Raw genomic sequence first — 17055 nt, 5'->3', positions numbered from 1 at the left:
CCCACATCACATCCGCCCTCTAATTTTCCCGGAACTAAACCAAAATAAAACAGCTGGACAGGTGCTTTGCTTCACTGCAGAACCCCCAGTTGTTTTATGAAGGCTGGCATTCATTTCTGCTGTTTTAACTTTCACTCGAAGAGATGTCTTTCCCGTCCTCTTTTGGTACGCAGGTCGCAGCCATCATGGACGTGTTGGCGAAAGCTGCGGTGGCCGAAATAACGAAGCTGGTGGAGGACGGGAGTGTGGTTCTGCGCCTAGAGATGTGTCGGAGAGACACTGAGATTCAGGAGCTCAAAAGAAGTTTAAAGCTGATGGAGGCTGAACTCAGCAACGCTCAAGAAGCAGCCACGACCCGAGCTACCGAAGAAAAACACAAGCAAACAGCAGCAGCCGGGAACCAGGTCCCCCGAAAAGGTGAGCAACGACTGGTGAGCCAGCTGCAGACCAAAGTTCATTCAAAAACTCTTAAATTACGATTCTTCTCTCTTATGTACAACAATTGTTGCCTGTAGAACACAATCGAAGATTTTTAACTAGTTTTGATGGACTCCTGTTATATTCGGCTCAAACATTTATCACTAATTTTCATGCATGAACTATTAGACTGTAAGTACATCTTTTTGCACATGAATATCATAATGCAGCCACATTGTTTTTTCATTATATCTATAAATTGTCAAACCCAAAGTTTTACATTTCAGAAATGATGTTGGATGAGTAAAGTAAATGGTTGTGCTGGATCTGTTCCCTTATAAAATGTCCAAAAAAAAAAAGTGAAAAATGTCCAAGATGCCATCCTTGGATTGCTTGTTCTATCTGTGCTACAGTCAAAAAGTAATATGTGCAGTTTATTATCATATAAGAATGTGAAAAGGAAGGAAAAGCAAATCAATTGATGTTTTCATAATTGATCAACCTAACATTTATTTTCTCTATTAATTGATTTGTTGTTTGGTTCATAAAATGTTAAACAATTGTAAGTAATGCCCATCACAAAAAAAGCCCATTGCCAGGATGACAACCTTAAATTACTTGTTTGTGTTTGAGTACAGCTGAAAAGATGGAATGAGGAAATGTGTAAATAATTATGAAAATAGATGCCTATTAATTTCGTGTTTTAGTTGACTGACTAATTCTTTCACGTCTACAAAAGTATTAAGTTGTTAAATCTGTCCATGCTTTCAGTAGATCATCTGACTCAATTTAATAAACATCTAAGTCTAGATTTTAGGGTTATAGGAGAATCAGTTTAAACTCACAAGCAGTTTTGAAAGTGGAAAGTTTCTTGTAGTGAATAGATGCAGTGAACATACAGAGCTGATGAGAAATTTATTTGTACTGTTCAGAAAAAGGAACATCATGCCCCTCCAGAAATGGACATTTTCCAGTAAACACAGTAAGTAAATATCCAGGGGCTTGTCCCAATGAATAGCAACAAAGTTCCCATGCAAATGTAGTGCAATCAAACTACCAGTCAAACCTCAAATTGTGAAAAACAATGTGGAAAATCTGATGGAAATATAGCCACAAGCAGCAATTCTGGGCTCAACACTTTTATGGTCAATACAAGCAGATGTTGTTCTAATGATCCAAAATTAAAGCGAGCTGCAGTGAGTTGTTTTAGGCTCCATAGAGCTGAGCGACGCCACTTATTTGTTATATAGGGATGCACAATATGGGATTTTTGCAGATATCTGATATGCAGATATTTTTGAACTAATTTTGGCTGATGCCGATAATTATGCATATGTTTATCCTCCTATAGCAGAGAACATGAAGTCTTTCCTGCTGTGGAATAACTCTTATTACTCCTCTTATCTTTACTTTATGACACACGTAGCAGATTTAGACATAAAATGCAATGCTTTTCAATATGTGCACATTCATTAGGCAAAACAATAGAACAACTTTGACTTACGTTACATTTAAAACATGCCATATTTACTATTATGTAACACATTTTAAACAAAACAGTAAAATTCCTCCCATTTTAACAGGCTCTCTCAAGATAGTACTGACAGTTTCCAAAATCAGGGCACATTTGACCTATTTCAACTAATTTAAGTCACATAATTAAAGTGTCATCTATAGATACCCATGACGTGCTGATATTATATTGCATCCGTAGTATGATTACATTTTTTTTCCCTCTCGATTAATTTTTTGCATTTCCGTTTGGACACATACGCATATTCAAAAGGTGAAGGAAACCAGGTGGATGGAAGCCGCTTTTTTATTGTGCAGTCAAATTCATGTTTGCCTGCAATTTTATTTCTGTCAATTGCAGATGAAATAGAAGATCAGGAGGCCTGTGCTGTGTATCCAGAGCCGAAGTCTGCTCAGTCACTATGCGAGCCTGGACAGAGAACAGAGGAGAGCCATGAAATGAGGCCAGAAGTGAAACACGAGCCCGAGGATGGACCCACCACCCAGGAAACAACAGACAACACTGTGACAACAGACATTTGCTTCGAGGCGGGAAAGAGAGATGACCTGATCTGGCCTCCTCCTGCTTGCCGCATGTTTGAGAAAAGCTCCGTTGCAATGCAGCAGCACATACAGATTTTCCCTTCTCGCGCTGAGCAATATGCTGCTCACAGAAATACAGAAACCTCCTTTAACTCTCCATCATCAGCAGCAGAGGAAATCGCAGATGATTCCTTAAGTGTGCCGATAAAAGTAGAGGAAGAGATTCGACCTCTGTGCATGGGAGGAATTACTTCAGAGTCTGGTCACAGTGAACAGTTCAGACAGGCCTCACACCCTGCAGTCAGTCAGGACCAGCGCTTGCAGTCTGCTTCACAACAGGCCGGGCCCTCACTAGCCCTGCCTCAGAGGCCAACCGCAGATTTGTCAAGATCAAACACAGAAGATCACATCCTCAATAAAAACAACCTGAGAGCAAAACGGCAAATGAATGTTTGGAGAACAAATCAGAAACTGTTCGTCTGCTTGGTCTGCAACAGGGGCTTCCCTCGCATGTCTCAGCTAGAGGAGCACAAGGCCTCCCACCAGCCCTTTAAACCTTTCAGATGCCTCGAATGTGGGAAATCCTTCACCCAGAAGACCCGGCTGAAGACACACCAGAGTGTGCACACGGGGGAGAGGCCGTTTAGCTGCAAAATCTGTGGCAAGATGTTTTCGAGGCAGGACAACTGCCTGAGACACGAGCGGTTCCACAGCGGGTTGAAGCCGTACAGCTGTGGACAGTGTGGTAAAAGCTTCACCGTGCTGGGTAACCTCAAAATACACCAAGAGATTCACCTGCAAGGGAGGTAGCGTTCAGGGACAGCGGCTCTCAGTGACGCTCACAAGAGAATTTGCACAGTGTACTTTGACAGGTTTGATGTGTCGAATGCAGCCATAAAATGTCTAGCTTGCATTTCAGGGGGCAAGGCATGTTATTGTTTTATTTTAAAATTTCTCTTACCAGTGTACTGCATATGTTTGAAATGCAGACTCATCATATCGCCTAACCATACCCCAAAAACACAACTTCAAAATGGCCATTTCAGTCTTCAGTTTCATGGTCTTCTTGTGGCAGCTTTTGAGGGCGGCCCCTTTTGGTAGATTTTCAGCTGTGCAAAAGTTTCTCTCAGAGATGCAACAAGCCAACGTGCTGCATTGATATCGGTGCAGCTAACACATTGTATATAAAGATGGATGATGCATCTCCGCTCACTCCCATTGTGAAAATAAAACCAACATATCCTAGATACAGCAGCTGCCATCTTGTGCTGGTGATGTCATTTGGAGCTAAAGTCTGCACAGTAGCAGTCTTCAGTCCCCACCTTTACAACCCGTCGACCATTCACAAGCAGAGCCATTGATCTTGACCACACCGATTATCAAAAAGAGCTGTCAATCATGATGTCCAGGCCCCTTTTTATGGCATAAAAAAATTAACAAAAACCAACCTTATCAGAAAAACAAACACACAAACAAACATCAGCATAATAGGAACTACCTAAAGCAGAAACCATTTTTGGGACAAAATGAATGTAATGTGAACTTTCGAGGAGCTGTCATGCCGTCCATCTTTATATAAAGTCTATGGTGGTTCTACTCTTCTTTTTTTCAGAGAGTTATGTATCTGCCAGGACATGACTGATCCAAATTAAACTCACTTTCTTTTTTAAAGTCAGAAAATCAGTGCCTCTTTTGCCAGTTTATATTTAGTTTAGTTGCTCCGGGCTCCCCAACTCATTTTTTTCTCTGGGCTCTATTACCTTACATAATGATGATTTCAGTTGTGTTCCGTGCAGTTTGAGGAAAACAGAGTACAGGTATCAGACCAGTACTCCAGTACACCGGTACTGTGTCTGCAGATATCCTCACTTCAGGAATCTGTATCAGAAGAGTAAAAGTTGGATTGGTGGGTGCCTAACTTTTCTAGTTTCATCATGATCGTACTGTACTCGGAGTAATTTCAGTGCCTTGGAAATTTTCTGTAGTCCTCTGTGATTGGTACGTTTTTGTTTTTTTTTGTTTTCTTTTTTAGATGCTCCTTGGTCTTCATGATGTTGGACCTTTCCAGATACAGACCCTAAACTAAACACCTTGATAACACAAGCTGTGAACATTCAACTTTAGTATGTGGCCTCTAAAAACAGCTGGCAGCATCAGTGATGATGTAACTGGGTCATAGTCAACGAAATATGGGTGTGTGCCTATGCAATGAAATATTATCTGTACAGATTTGGTTTCTCTTGACATTAAAGTATGTTAATGTTCTCAGTTTTTGTTTTTCCCATTTGTCTTAAAGGTAGCCACTTTAATTCATGTTTTCCCTTAAAATAACTATATGAATGGGTAACTATGTACGCCTGCCCCCCTTTATGAACTTATGTAACATGTACTATAAATGCTTCTATTTATTTTATACATTTTGTTTTATTTATTTACTATTTTTATGTCTTTGTTTTAATGATGAACGTTCTACATTTTGAGTTAATGAATATTGTTGTTTTAAATATTTTATTTGGAGAAAAGGGGACTGAAAAAAGGTACAAAAAAATTAAAGCAAGTTATTGGTTATCCAATCACATCCAACTTGTCTCAGTGTGTGAGTGCTTTTCATACATGGTTTCTGAATTACAGAGACAAACAATAAAACACATCCCATACAAACAATTTTTGAAACGCCAATGACTTCAAAACAGAAAAGAAAACAAGGATCTCTTATGCTTTTGGGATTTTTCCCTTTACTTTATAGTTTTATGCAGCATTTTGTGCTTATAAAGGTCACCTGAGTAATAAATCCCAAAATCCAAGTTTAAGGGTGTTTTTTTTTTCACATCAAAGCATGCAACATATTCTAGTAGACCCCCAAAATACAAATATGATCCCCCAAAATGAGCATGATAGGGCCTCTTTAATAATTACCTTATGTCATACAGACTATTACAATGTCTGTATATTGTTTTTTTTTTTTTTGGTTGGTTAAAAAAAATCGGGGCTGACCTCGGAAGTAGCTCGACGATATGCGTTGCGCAGGTGCCTTAGACTTTACGGTATATATGACATCACTTCCGTTAAACGAGAATTGTGTTTATTCTTTGTACCAATTAGCTGCTGCTAGCAGAAAGCGGTAAAACCAACACCGAGCTAACCAAATAGCCGGGTGGTAGTTGGCATCAGTCGGCGTCTCCAGCAGGTTTGTTTCGGTTCGTTAGGGCAACTAAGTCATAGTCACTTTTCTCGCTTTAAAGTTTTGGCTTCTCTGCTACTTTTTTGGAGGGGTTTCTTCTACAACAATGTTGAGCAGCGTCGCTCTGCGGGCTCAGATCGCCTCCGTAATCGATGCCTTGTCCAAAGCAGCCGTGGAGGAAATCGCCAAAGTTGTGGAGGATGGCATTGTGGTACTGCGGCTGGAAATGTGTCAGGGTGAAAACGAGATCAAGAAGCTAAAGAGCAACATCGAGGTTCTGCACAAAGAGCTGAGATCACTGCAGGAGAGAGTGACCCTGCGACCTGACAGTCATGGGAGAGAGGGTGAGCTGGACCCGACACAGATAGACCTAAAACACACTGTGTCAGCCTGGCACAAATCCGACACGGATACACTCTTACATTAGCCCTTACTAATATAGTGATTTAGGACACGTGAGGACAGGGCTACATAGAGATGGAAATGCACAAATCTCTGATTTCTTGACACCCATCAGACTTTGGTGTTCGCTTTTGAGACCCTTCAAAATCTCTGCAAGGCTATGCAATGATTTCTTTGTGTATAAAAAAAGTAAATTACTTCACATAATTATTTCACTGACTACCCTATGGATCTGTCTATTGTTCTGTGTGATCTGCCTTTAATCCCCAGAAAGCACAGCCAAAATTGAGGGTCACAGGGGCATAATAAGGATTAAAATACCCTGCAAAGGAGATTATTTTGGACCCCTTTTCCCTCGTTGATGTATGTGCATCCACACAAAAAACCCCTCATTTATTATAGCAGCAACAGCTATTTTACAATAACAATTTGTTAAATCAGAAAATGTTAAATAGGTCACTCATCGCGATGAACCTACAGAGAAATAGTATCTGAATCTGCAGCTTTACTGAGCTTTATAGAGAGTTTTAGCTCATTGTGTAGCTGTGCGGCCTGTAAATTTACTGTTTAATTCACTCTCCATGCTATCACGGTGTGTTTTTCAGTGGAAAAAGCTCTTAAAACCATCTGTACACTGGCTTCGCAGCACCAGACGGCAGACAGACAGACAGACATACAGACAGACAGACAGACAGACAGACAGTCAGCAGCTATCTGGTGAACATAGTGGAGCATTTAGCAGCTATGTAGCACCACAGCGGAGACCAAAAACTGAGCTAAAAGAGAGTTACTACTGGAGTTGTGTTTGGCAGGTGGATAAACACACCAACTTAAAATGAATGCTGATGTTAATCTGTCACTGGTAGATGATCAAATACATTAACAACTTACTTAAGCAGTTTCACAATAAAAAATAAATGCATCTTTAACACTGTTCGGCATCTCAGCGACAGGTGGCTTTCCCACCACATGCCATTGTGTGCTTACTCTTTTCAGTGATTAGTTAACGTGTGCTCACCTTTATCTGATTCAGACTTTCTGTAGGTTTTTACTGTGAACTGAATTACTCACAGAGGTCTCCTCTCCTCGAAAACAAACAGGTCTCATTTCATCAACACGTTGATGCTAATGGCCCCATCTGGAGCCAGTGTTCAGTTTCTGGAATACTGTAGAAACATGGCAGTGCTACATGGCGATCTCCATAAACAAGGACCTGTGCCCTATAAATAAACATAAATGGCTCAAACTAAGGTAACAAAGACATGACAATATATTAAGGTGATTGTACTCATAAGACAACATACTTACTGTATTCCATTTCTGCCAATATATCCCCCAAAATTCCACACACTGCACCTTTTGTCAGCTTATGTTATGTTAATGTTGTGTTCAAGGTTTATACGTCATAAAATCTAGTTTCCGGCCACAACCATGATAGCCCAATGCAACTGTGATATTTATTTCTAGTCTACAAAGTCTGTTTCACCAAAACTTGGATTCAAAATCAGAACATTGTGAAATTTAAGTGTGAGATACTAATACAACTGAGGATCACAAAAAGTGTGGTGTTGGTGTGTTTTATTTGTGTGGTGCGAATGAGGATCCTGGCCAATTTTCACACACGTATATAATTATGACATGAAAATATCAAAAGGTGATCGGCCTACAAAAAAAAAAATTCAACAGTAAGACATTGTTTGACAACATAATCATTTCCTCTTCACAGGTAGTCAGAGTGATGTTTGTGATGAACGGGCCTTGCTTGAAAAGGTGCCCTCTGATGAGGACCAAAACAACATTTCCATATCCGAGGTGCAGGTGAAATGTGAGCCTGAAGAAGAAGGAAGTGAGGATGCCGGAGGACAACCTGACCAGCTGGGAGAAGAACCTGCCTCGTATGAAAGGGACAGTGCACAGTGGAGACCAACCACTCAGACAGGACACAACAATGCACATTATTTAGATTTAGGGCAGAACTCCTTGGCGTGTCTGCCTGAATCTCCGTTAGACACCGAGCTGTCTGCGCCCTGCAGCAGCTCCGGTGTGTTCCAACACAGCCCGTACAGCCGCGGGATGCTGGGTTACGGTCAGTATCGTAACTCATACAACACCGTGCGGAAGAGAACGTCAAAGAGGTTGATGTTTAAGAAAGGCTTCATCTGTCCGTATTGTGGTAAATATTTTGAGCGTTCTGGGCACATGGAAAGGCACAAAAGGATTCACACTGGTGAGAAACCGTATCGCTGCGAGACATGTGGGAGACAGTTTAATCAGAAATGCAGCCTGAAGGAGCACACAAAGATTCACAGGAGAGGTAAGTTAAATTCTTTGTTGTCTAAGGAAACAGTGCAGGTAAAATACAGGGGCCATATTCACAGAGCCTCTCACTGCAAAGAGTTGCTCCTAGTGACAAAATTCTAAGAAAATTCATAGAATTTTGGCAAGACAAGCGATAAGAGACATATACCTTGAAACACTGGATGACAGTGCTATAGATTAGATGGTGCAGAGGTAATGTTTGCACTCTATCTCATTAGAAATGCATCCAAATCTCCAACCCAACACAATAACAAATGCCAGAAATAAAGAGTGGTGTCTCTGCGTGTCCATGCCTTGCAGGCTCTCAAAAGGGCATGTCTGTGACAACCAATCACAGCTGTTAAAATTATGCAACAGGATCAACCACATCTACTCACTAAGATGGAAGTTAATTCCATCCTTGCTCAGAGTTGCTTTGAGAATTTTCCTAAATCACTCCTAAGTTAGGACTCATTAAATGTTTTTGGCTAAGTTAGGAGCTCTCTGAGGGTATTCTCAGAATGTTTTTAATAAGACCCCAACAGTCCTACCCTTCATGAGCAATTACTTTTAGAGATTTTTCTTGAATCAAGCATTTTGTCCACTAAAGCTCAGTACTATGACAGAGTGAAAGACACTTTCATGTGTCAGATTAGATCTACATGCAAAGCAGGGCGTTGCTCCAAATATAAATAATGTATGCACCCAGGCCGTATTCTCTTAGTAACTGTCTGAAAATACATTTCAAGTGAAGAAATTCTTTCTTCTGATTTCCTGCTCGGGGAGGTCAGGACTTTTTTGCTGTGAAGCTGATGGGGATTTGTGTCTAACTCAAGATCTCCTCAGCAGGGCAGGATTAGGGAGGCTCACAGGGGGGAATCAAACCTGAATGTTTGTGATGACTGAAAACTTCTCTACATTCTGTTACTGTTGTCCTCTGTCTTGGAGTCTTGGTTCTATCGACAGTTGGAAGTCTCTGGCTGTGTCACAGCAAACAGAGAAAAACTATGCAGTTTAGTCAAAATGAGAGTAAAGGGTGGGGGGTAGGGTGACCTAAAAGTGCCCCGCTGACAGCTGTGGTTGCCCGGTTGGCTGGCCCCTTATATCCTCTGCTTCCTAGGGCAAGACTCATTGGATGTAAGTTAGTGGGGTCACATCCCAGTTCATGCCAGCGTTACTGTAAGACATTTTTTAGTGGTCTTTAGTGGCCATCTGTGGTGTTGAATACTTTCACACATTTCCTGGCAGATGGTTTGGCGTCATGGTTATTCGTTCAACAACAGTTTTCTTTTGTTTGTGCTGCCAAAGAGAACTTCAAGAGCCTGATTTGCTGAGGGCGATGGTGCTTACAATGGATCGCTGGGACAGTACATTTTACAAATCTGTTGTGTGTATTATGTGACAGAGGGCCTATAGTCAGTTTGGGAACAGTTGTAGGAAGACTAGGATGGACTGGCTGTTTGAGATTAAATTTGCGTTGGACATGAGGATTTTTAATTTGCATAGCAACCTTTGCATGACCTACATACTGTTAGGCCACACCATATGTTAAAAAGGTTTAAGGGTATAAGGAATCTTAACCCCCACAAATGACCCTTTGCATTTCAGTTACTCACCCCATGTTACATTACATTTGGAAGAAAACATATTTCTTGCATGACTTCAAAGAACGAAATTCTTGATAAATTGAAATCAAAGGGGTCTGTGTTTAACAACTGCAAAATGATAACAAAACATCCGTTAAAAAACTCTGACACAACTCGTGTCTCTCACAACTCAATTGTCCAGACATATGCTCAGTACTTCAGTAAACAGCCCTTTCTGATGCGAAACTGAATAAAAGAACACCTAAAAAAACAATAATTTTACTTCACTGAACATGGGAGTTGCCGGTCTACAGCTGCTGTGATCAGTTAGTTTGTTTGTGTTATTGTGTGACTTCGCTGGATCCAAACTATCCTTTACAAGTAGTTGAGAAATTGACATCCGAATGGTCATTTGGGAGGTCAAATACTGGTATTCCTTTAACGGTAAAAAGCTTCTGACTTCTTAGGTGTGGATAGTAAATGTGCATATGATGACTTCTTTCTGCTTTAACAGGTACTCAGCCCAGCCCTCTTGAGGTAAAAGTGGATGAAAAGAGTCAGATTGCCAAGTTGAATCCGTGTCCTGACAGTCTTCCCCCTAAGGACGAGAGCCAGGTGAATGCTGAAGATGGCCTACCTAAGAATGAGGACATTCTCACAACAACCATACACATCAAATCTGAGCCTGCAGAGGAGAATATAGTACAATCAGTGTTTCATGAAGGAAATGAGCAGACAAGGGAAGAAGAGAACAACTTTACAACATTTGAGAGAGGCAGCCAGCAGTGGATGTCCAGATTACAGGGACAAAACAACACAGAGATCAGCAGTACAGAGTATCTCAGCAGCTCGGCGCCGGGTATGACATCCTTCCAGGGGATAACTCAGTTACTGCCGCCACCCGTCGAAGCCTCGTGTAGCACATTCTCCTTTCCAGGGAAGCCATATGGGGAACTCAAAAACAGCATGGTGTCACAAACACCTTATGGATCCTCAGACACACTCATGATATCAAGTGAAGCAGGCTTGCAAGGTATGGCGGGAGCCACCTTGGATCACCACAGACATAGAGGAAGCAGGTCTTTTCAGGTGATTAAACCGAAGAAATGCTTCGCTTGCTCGTACTGTGGCAAAGTCTTCGAGCGTGCCGGCCACCTGGAGAGACATTTGCGAATTCACACTGGGGAGAAGCCTTACGGTTGCCATATCTGCGGGAGGTGCTTCAATCAGAAGAGTAGCCTCAAGGGCCACATGAAGACGCACAGAAATGGTAAGATTTGAAAAGAGGCATTCCCTGTTGATATACGACTGCAACTAAAAATGATTTTTATTATTTAACCTCTCTATTACTTTCTCAGTCCATAGATCAGTTATTTGATCCATAAAATGTCAGACAATGGTTTTATTTTCGTCCATCACATTTTCACAGTTGCCATCTTCAGTTCACTTGTATTGTTCAACCAACAGTCTGAAATGCAAAATGTTTACTTTATCAGCAGCGATGACCAAAACAGATAGATATTCACACCTTAGAGTGGGAAACGGTGAACATTTTGCTTAAGGAAAAAAAAAGACTTTGACAACTAATCTGTAACCAAAACATTGACGTTATTGAATTAGGGTGAGATCAAGGTGATGGGTTTTAAAAAAAACTTTCCAAATTTTGGAAATTGTGGATAAACATATTTCTAAACTGATATGTATTGAAATAGAGCCCTTTAAATTTCCAGTGTGTTGATTTATTGGGACATTTTGGCAGAAATAAAATAAGATATAATAAGAAGGGCAACCCCTTGAAAGTCGGAGACTGGAATCATCAGTTGGAGCCCTCAGCCATCTGAGAGAGACAGAGAGAGACAGAGAGAGACAGAGAGAGACAGAGAGACAGAGAGACAGAGAGAGACCGAGAGACAGAGAGAGACAGAGAGAGACACAGAGAGAGACAGAGAGAGACAGAGAGAGACACAGAGAGAGACAGAGAGACAGAGAGAGACAGAGAGAGACCGAGAGACAGAGAGAGACAGAGAGACAGAGCCTTCGTACTGTAAGGTGATAAAGTGGTGACAGCTCACGGCAAGTTCAGTCTCTGGCTTTCATTGATATCTATTGTCAGTAAAAAAAGAAGTTGCGCATTCATGATCTGTTGTTAGCACAGTTTACTTTATATTGAGAGCGGGTCCTTGTCCAAGGAGTCTGCCATGTTGCACCGCCGCCATGTTTCTACAGTAGCCCCGAACAAAAAAAACAAAAAAACAAAACAAAACAGTAGAGCCATTGGAGTTTTCGTGTCAGCCACTGTAGTTAGCAGCCCTTCTGGTATGAGCGGGGAAATGGCAGAAAAACACTTACATTTTAACTTTAATTTAAATTTGAAAAAAATTAATTAAATTTTTTATTGGTCCTAATTGCCTTCTCCGTTTGCTCTGGAGAGGACCTCTGTGGATATCTCAACTCCCGGTAAGAACCCTTTGACTTATGGACGCTGAAGGAAAGCGGGAGTTCATGCTTTATTCATGGGAGAAGTTTCAGCTTATTGCACTCTTCAGTCCTTGTCACTAAATGCCACTAAATTCTACACTCTGCTCTTTTTTAAGAGAAAATACAAAATTAAAAGTAAAATGTAGCTAATGTATAATTGTAAAATATTCATTTTAAACACTAGCATGCACTCAGTCCACATTTAACATACAGCCATTAGGGCTGTATGTAAAAGCACTAAGAAGTTTATCTATTAAAACTGTTTGCTTATTTAATTCTGTTGTCTTTTTTCTGAAAGGTGAGAACAAGGAAGTGCTGGAGGCACATCACTTGATGTCTACAATGCCTGACAATCAACCGCTGAAGAAAGTGGCAGAACCCAAGACCAGGCTGACAGTTTTAGAGGAACAGTTACCCGGCACCACGTACAGAGAGGCAGCTGGTGAGCAAACAGTGATGGTGAAACTGAAGCCAAATGGGAAAGATTTGACGAGTCTAAGTCAGGCAGGGACTGATAATGGGACGGGAGGACCAGACCAAAGTCAGGTGTGGACATCTGGGATAGAGAAGAGTAGTGATACTGAACAAACCGTCTGTGTAGTTTTACATGATGACGAGTACACACTGAGTCCTGTTGTTGGAGCATCCAATGAGCAGCATGAATATACATCACCAATAAGGATTCTGCCTTTTCTAGATGACAAAGAAAAGGAAGAAATGATGCAAAACAATCAGTATTCAATAATGGGAATGCAATCAAGAAGCTCTGATATGACTCTGGCTCCTGAGCTGCAGGATCAACATACTGCAGCAGAGGTGGCTGTAAATGAGTACACAACAGTGAGTGACACGTCTCACGAGGGAGTTGTGTTTGAATTTAATATGACTGCCTCGGGCAACCATGCAGATGACTGTGGTGGGGACGCGGCCAGGGAAAATTGCTTTATATGCTCAACTTGCGGGCAGAGCTTTGATAGTTTTAGTCAATTTCAGACGCACCAGTGTAGTGATATCACAGAGCAATCCTTTAGCTGTAAGATATGTGGTAAGATTTTTAATCAGATGAGCATCTTGAAATTGCACCTTAAACTGCATGGAGAATAAAATCATTCACGATTTACTCGTCACGGAATAATACACAATTCTCCACTAAGCTTTGTCACATTCATTCATAACAAATGGCAACAAGTGAATTTTCTCACGGTCGACAAATCAATATGAGATAATACATAATTGAATACTTGACATGTCCCAAAACGTCCAAAGGTTAAAGCAGAGGAACAAGAAGCATTCAGTTTTTCGTTTTCAGTACTGGTCAAGTACAGTCTTTCTTGCTGTAAGGACAAAAAGGTTTCTTTGACATTTCAACTATTACATTTTGATCTACTCTGTCTTTTCACTCCCAGAAGACTTTTTTTTTTAAAGATGATTAAGGACTGTCGGCTTTGACACTGTTGCTCCTTGCTCGCTTGAAGCAGGCCAGATCTGGGCTCTGGAGTGGCTTTAATAATGACTGAAACTACACAGAGAAACCAAACAAAGTCGAATATTTGAAGTGGCAATTGAAGCTGTCACATTTTCTTCTACCAAGACTGAACACTAGTTTTACTTTACTGGAACTACTTCAATAATACCTACATTTGTTTTCAGAATGGCAAGGGCCAAATACCATCAAGTTAATGTTGATCCCATCGCCTACTGAAGTAATGTGTCTTTGCTGTTCTCACAGTGCAAGTAAATGTAAACCAGCCCATTAGGGGTAGTATTAAAGTATGGTATGTTATCACTATTGACCGCAAACTTCAACCTCGTACCAAATCACACGGTTCTTTGCTCTTTTTATGACATTTATTTTGAAATGTGTCCTTTGAATAACAAGTACTGAGAAATAATTTTGTACTGTAACTCAATTTTCTGATTGGAAACAGATCAACATATTTTTTGTTCTTTAGTGTGAGGAAGGGCTGATGATATATGAAAATATCTCAATATACTTTTTGGTTAAAGAGTATTAAGTAGAATCTGGCTGAATTGGAACAAAGTTAGTTACTTTTCCAGTGGTGCCCCTAGGAGTTTTTTATTGGGGTGGCCCTATGGGGCCACTGAAAATCTTGGGGTGGCACCCAAAAAATACAAACCATAACTGAATTTCAGGAATTCTGTCTTGCTGTTGAAGTGAGCTAGATGAAATCTATTTCAGTATTGGAAGTAATTGCATACTGATGAATTTTGGTTTCTTATTTTACAGTTTATGTTCTTGGTTATCTGATGTGCATAGACTATTGCCTGTAGAGTTAACATTTCGATTTCCACAACAATCCTGTTTTAATGTGTTATATATCTGTGCGTGTTATTGTTATTATTAGGTATTTCATTGTTCTTAAAATAGTTAAGTTGTCCTTTCCTTAAAGAGACAAATAAACAGCTTTAATATAAAGGATTACATGGACTTTGAGGACCAAAACATTTACTGGGAACAAGTTTTTTTTTTCAAGTTTAGGGTAGACTTGTGGGTACCCATAGAACCCATTTTCATTCAGAAATCTGGAGAGGTAAAGGGACCCCTTTGAAAATTGCCATGTGAGTTGTTTCCTCACCAAAATGTTTGGAGTGTTAATTAACTTCATAACAGACAAGCTGTGCCAACATGGGATGCCTTTGGTTGTCTTGTTCCACCACATGCTGATACCTTTGCGCTAGCTTAAAAAATATGCATGCCACAGCCTCTTCTAGGTGGTAATTTTGGCCTCTAATAATTTTTTGCCAGGTGGGGCCAGTAGAGGGGGTGGCAATTGTATCAGTGGGCCGTGGCCCCCCTTGGCCCCGCTCTGGGGGCACCAGCGCAGTTTCCTTGTTTTGTCAGATTTATTGCTGTGCCATTGTTAAGAAAAAATGTGAAATCAGTCACTTTTACCAGACTTTTATAAGACAGTCTACCATTGCTAACTGTATTGTATTAAGATACACTTTTGAGATGTGGATTCACATCAGTAAAAACACAGAATAATGCCCAGTTTTTCTTTTGAGAAGGATACGAGGATGCTGCTCATTTTTTTTCTTTTCTTTTTCCTTTTAAGTTGAAGTCATATTCATAGAGATGTTGATAATACATGTTAATGGTACTGTTGGACAGTAGTGTCTTGTATGCTGGCCTCCGTCTTTGTATATGAAGTAGTTTATCCAGCTAGCCAAACAATCAAGTATGCTCAGAAAGACTCTCAGACCGAGGAGGTTTCGTGTCTTAAAGTTTACTGAGAGACATGACTTGACTGTGAAACTGAAACACAAACCAATACAAAAATATCCGTGAATAAAGGCTCTGATAACCTTCATTGTCCTATAACCAAAATTGTCTTTACAGAAACCAAGGTAAGTAAATGTAAACAGGCTACATGGGCTACAGAACTAAACTTTACCAAATGAACAATATTTTTGTTTCACAATAGCAACAGACAAATTAAGAATTATTATGCCCTAAAACACACAGATATGGTCTCCAGTAGCTTCCACATGCAGATAATACAGAGCAAAGAAGATGAGTAGCCTGTAGTACTCGCCATGTGATCCTTACCAAATCCAAAGTTAAACTTAACCCTTCACTAAAACTGCCTTTTCACACTGTGTCACTAGGTGGCAGTATTAAATTAGCAAACATGCAACAGATACATTTACTCATCAGAATATGGCATACAGAAGCCATGACATCTTGTAAGTTGAGCCAAACAAACCCTGTCCTTATAGGAAGTGTACCGTTTACGTCATGTTAGTTTTTCCATTAAAGCTAATGTAAATATGTCTTGATAATGTTAGCTTGATATTCTGTTTGTTTAATCTTTCAAAAGGCAAATTGAAAGCAAATGCTGTCAGACCAGGATTTCAAACATACCAGATCTCCCACTAATGACAACATGGTAATGGTTCAATGGAGAAAGAAAAGTGACGACAAGTTAATGCTTAATGATAATGCAGGAAACTTTTGCAGTATGTAACTAAAAATGAAATACCTCAGTGATACACAGGGTCCCCTTAGTCACCATGTGTAAAAGACTTCTTCCATTATGTTTTCCCTTTGACTGATATTTATTTGGGGGAAGTTTATTTTTTATTTTATTTTTTTCACTAACTATGTCCTGGGTCAGAGTGAATGGTGCGGTTTGCATTTGTTTGGAGCAGGTGGCTGGACCTGAAGAGGTTATTAAAATAGTTTAATAAAACAAGCACTCCAGCTGAGCCTAGAGAAATGGCAGGTATCTAGGGCCAGCTGGGTGACTCAAAACCCTTTTCGGTTTAGTGTGATGAGTACCTCCATTTTTCACATTGAAATGAAAACCATGGCCCTGCCACTGCAGCATTATTTTTGTCTTTTCTTAATTGTAAGTATTTACTGATCAATTATAGTCATTTTTTACATCCGACACCCAACTGTAGCATGAAAAACAGATATCCCAGTATTTATCACAAAATGCGGCATGTTAGAACATGTTTGAAAAGATAAATATGAAAAAAAGTCTTCCTTTGTTTAGCTTTTTGTATTTTCAAATAAATTAAAAACTAAGTTAATCAGTTTATGGAGTCTGGCACTATGGTTATTTTAATATTGAACAGTGTAAATAAATGATTGTTTAATGTTACATTTTT

General features: G+C 40.1%; 2 protein-coding genes across 2 annotated transcripts; both read left to right on the top strand.

Annotated features, from left to right (window-relative positions):
- The first annotated feature begins 23 nt into the window (after positions 1-23).
- On the top strand, positions 24-5055 carry LOC121951249 (uncharacterized). The gene is made up of 2 exons (XM_042497515.2): positions 24-417; positions 2291-5055. The coding sequence occupies exons 1-2, from the start codon at positions 144-146 to the stop codon at positions 3280-3282; spliced, it is 1266 nt and encodes a 421-aa protein (XP_042353449.2). The 5' UTR covers positions 24-143; the 3' UTR covers positions 3283-5055.
- Positions 5056-5538: 483 nt separating this feature from the next.
- On the top strand, positions 5539-16985 carry LOC121951247 (uncharacterized). Its single transcript, XM_042497512.2, has 4 exons — positions 5539-5997; positions 7782-8369; positions 10454-11209; positions 12716-16985. Exons 1-4 carry the CDS (start codon positions 5760-5762, stop codon positions 13519-13521), a joined length of 2388 nt encoding a protein of 795 aa, XP_042353446.2. The 5' UTR covers positions 5539-5759; the 3' UTR covers positions 13522-16985.
- Positions 16986-17055: the final 70 nt, after the last annotated feature.

This window comes from Plectropomus leopardus, chromosome 12, assembly GCF_026936395.1.
Source record: "Plectropomus leopardus strain MGB_pleo_1.0 chromosome 12, ASM2693639v1, whole genome shotgun sequence".
Taxonomy (NCBI): domain Eukaryota; kingdom Metazoa; phylum Chordata; class Actinopteri; order Perciformes; family Serranidae; genus Plectropomus; species Plectropomus leopardus.
The sequence above is the reverse complement of the archived record's forward strand: the minus strand, read 5'-3'. Positions and strand labels throughout refer to the sequence as shown.

Coding starts and splice junctions, on each gene's coding strand:
- LOC121951247 (XM_042497512.2), top strand. CDS start 5,760: ATGTTGAGCAGCGTCGCTCTGCGGGCTCAGATCGCCTCCGTAATCGAT. Junction 5,998..7,781: donor TGACAGTCATGGGAGAGAGG/GTGAGCTGGACC, acceptor TCCTCTTCACAG/GTAGTCAGAGTGATGTTTGT. Junction 11,210..12,715: donor CATGAAGACGCACAGAAATG/GTAAGATTTGAA, acceptor TTTTTCTGAAAG/GTGAGAACAAGGAAGTGCTG.
- LOC121951249 (XM_042497515.2), top strand. CDS start 144: ATGTCTTTCCCGTCCTCTTTTGGTACGCAGGTCGCAGCCATCATGGAC. Junction 418..2,290: donor GAACCAGGTCCCCCGAAAAG/GTGAGCAACGAC, acceptor TGTCAATTGCAG/ATGAAATAGAAGATCAGGAG.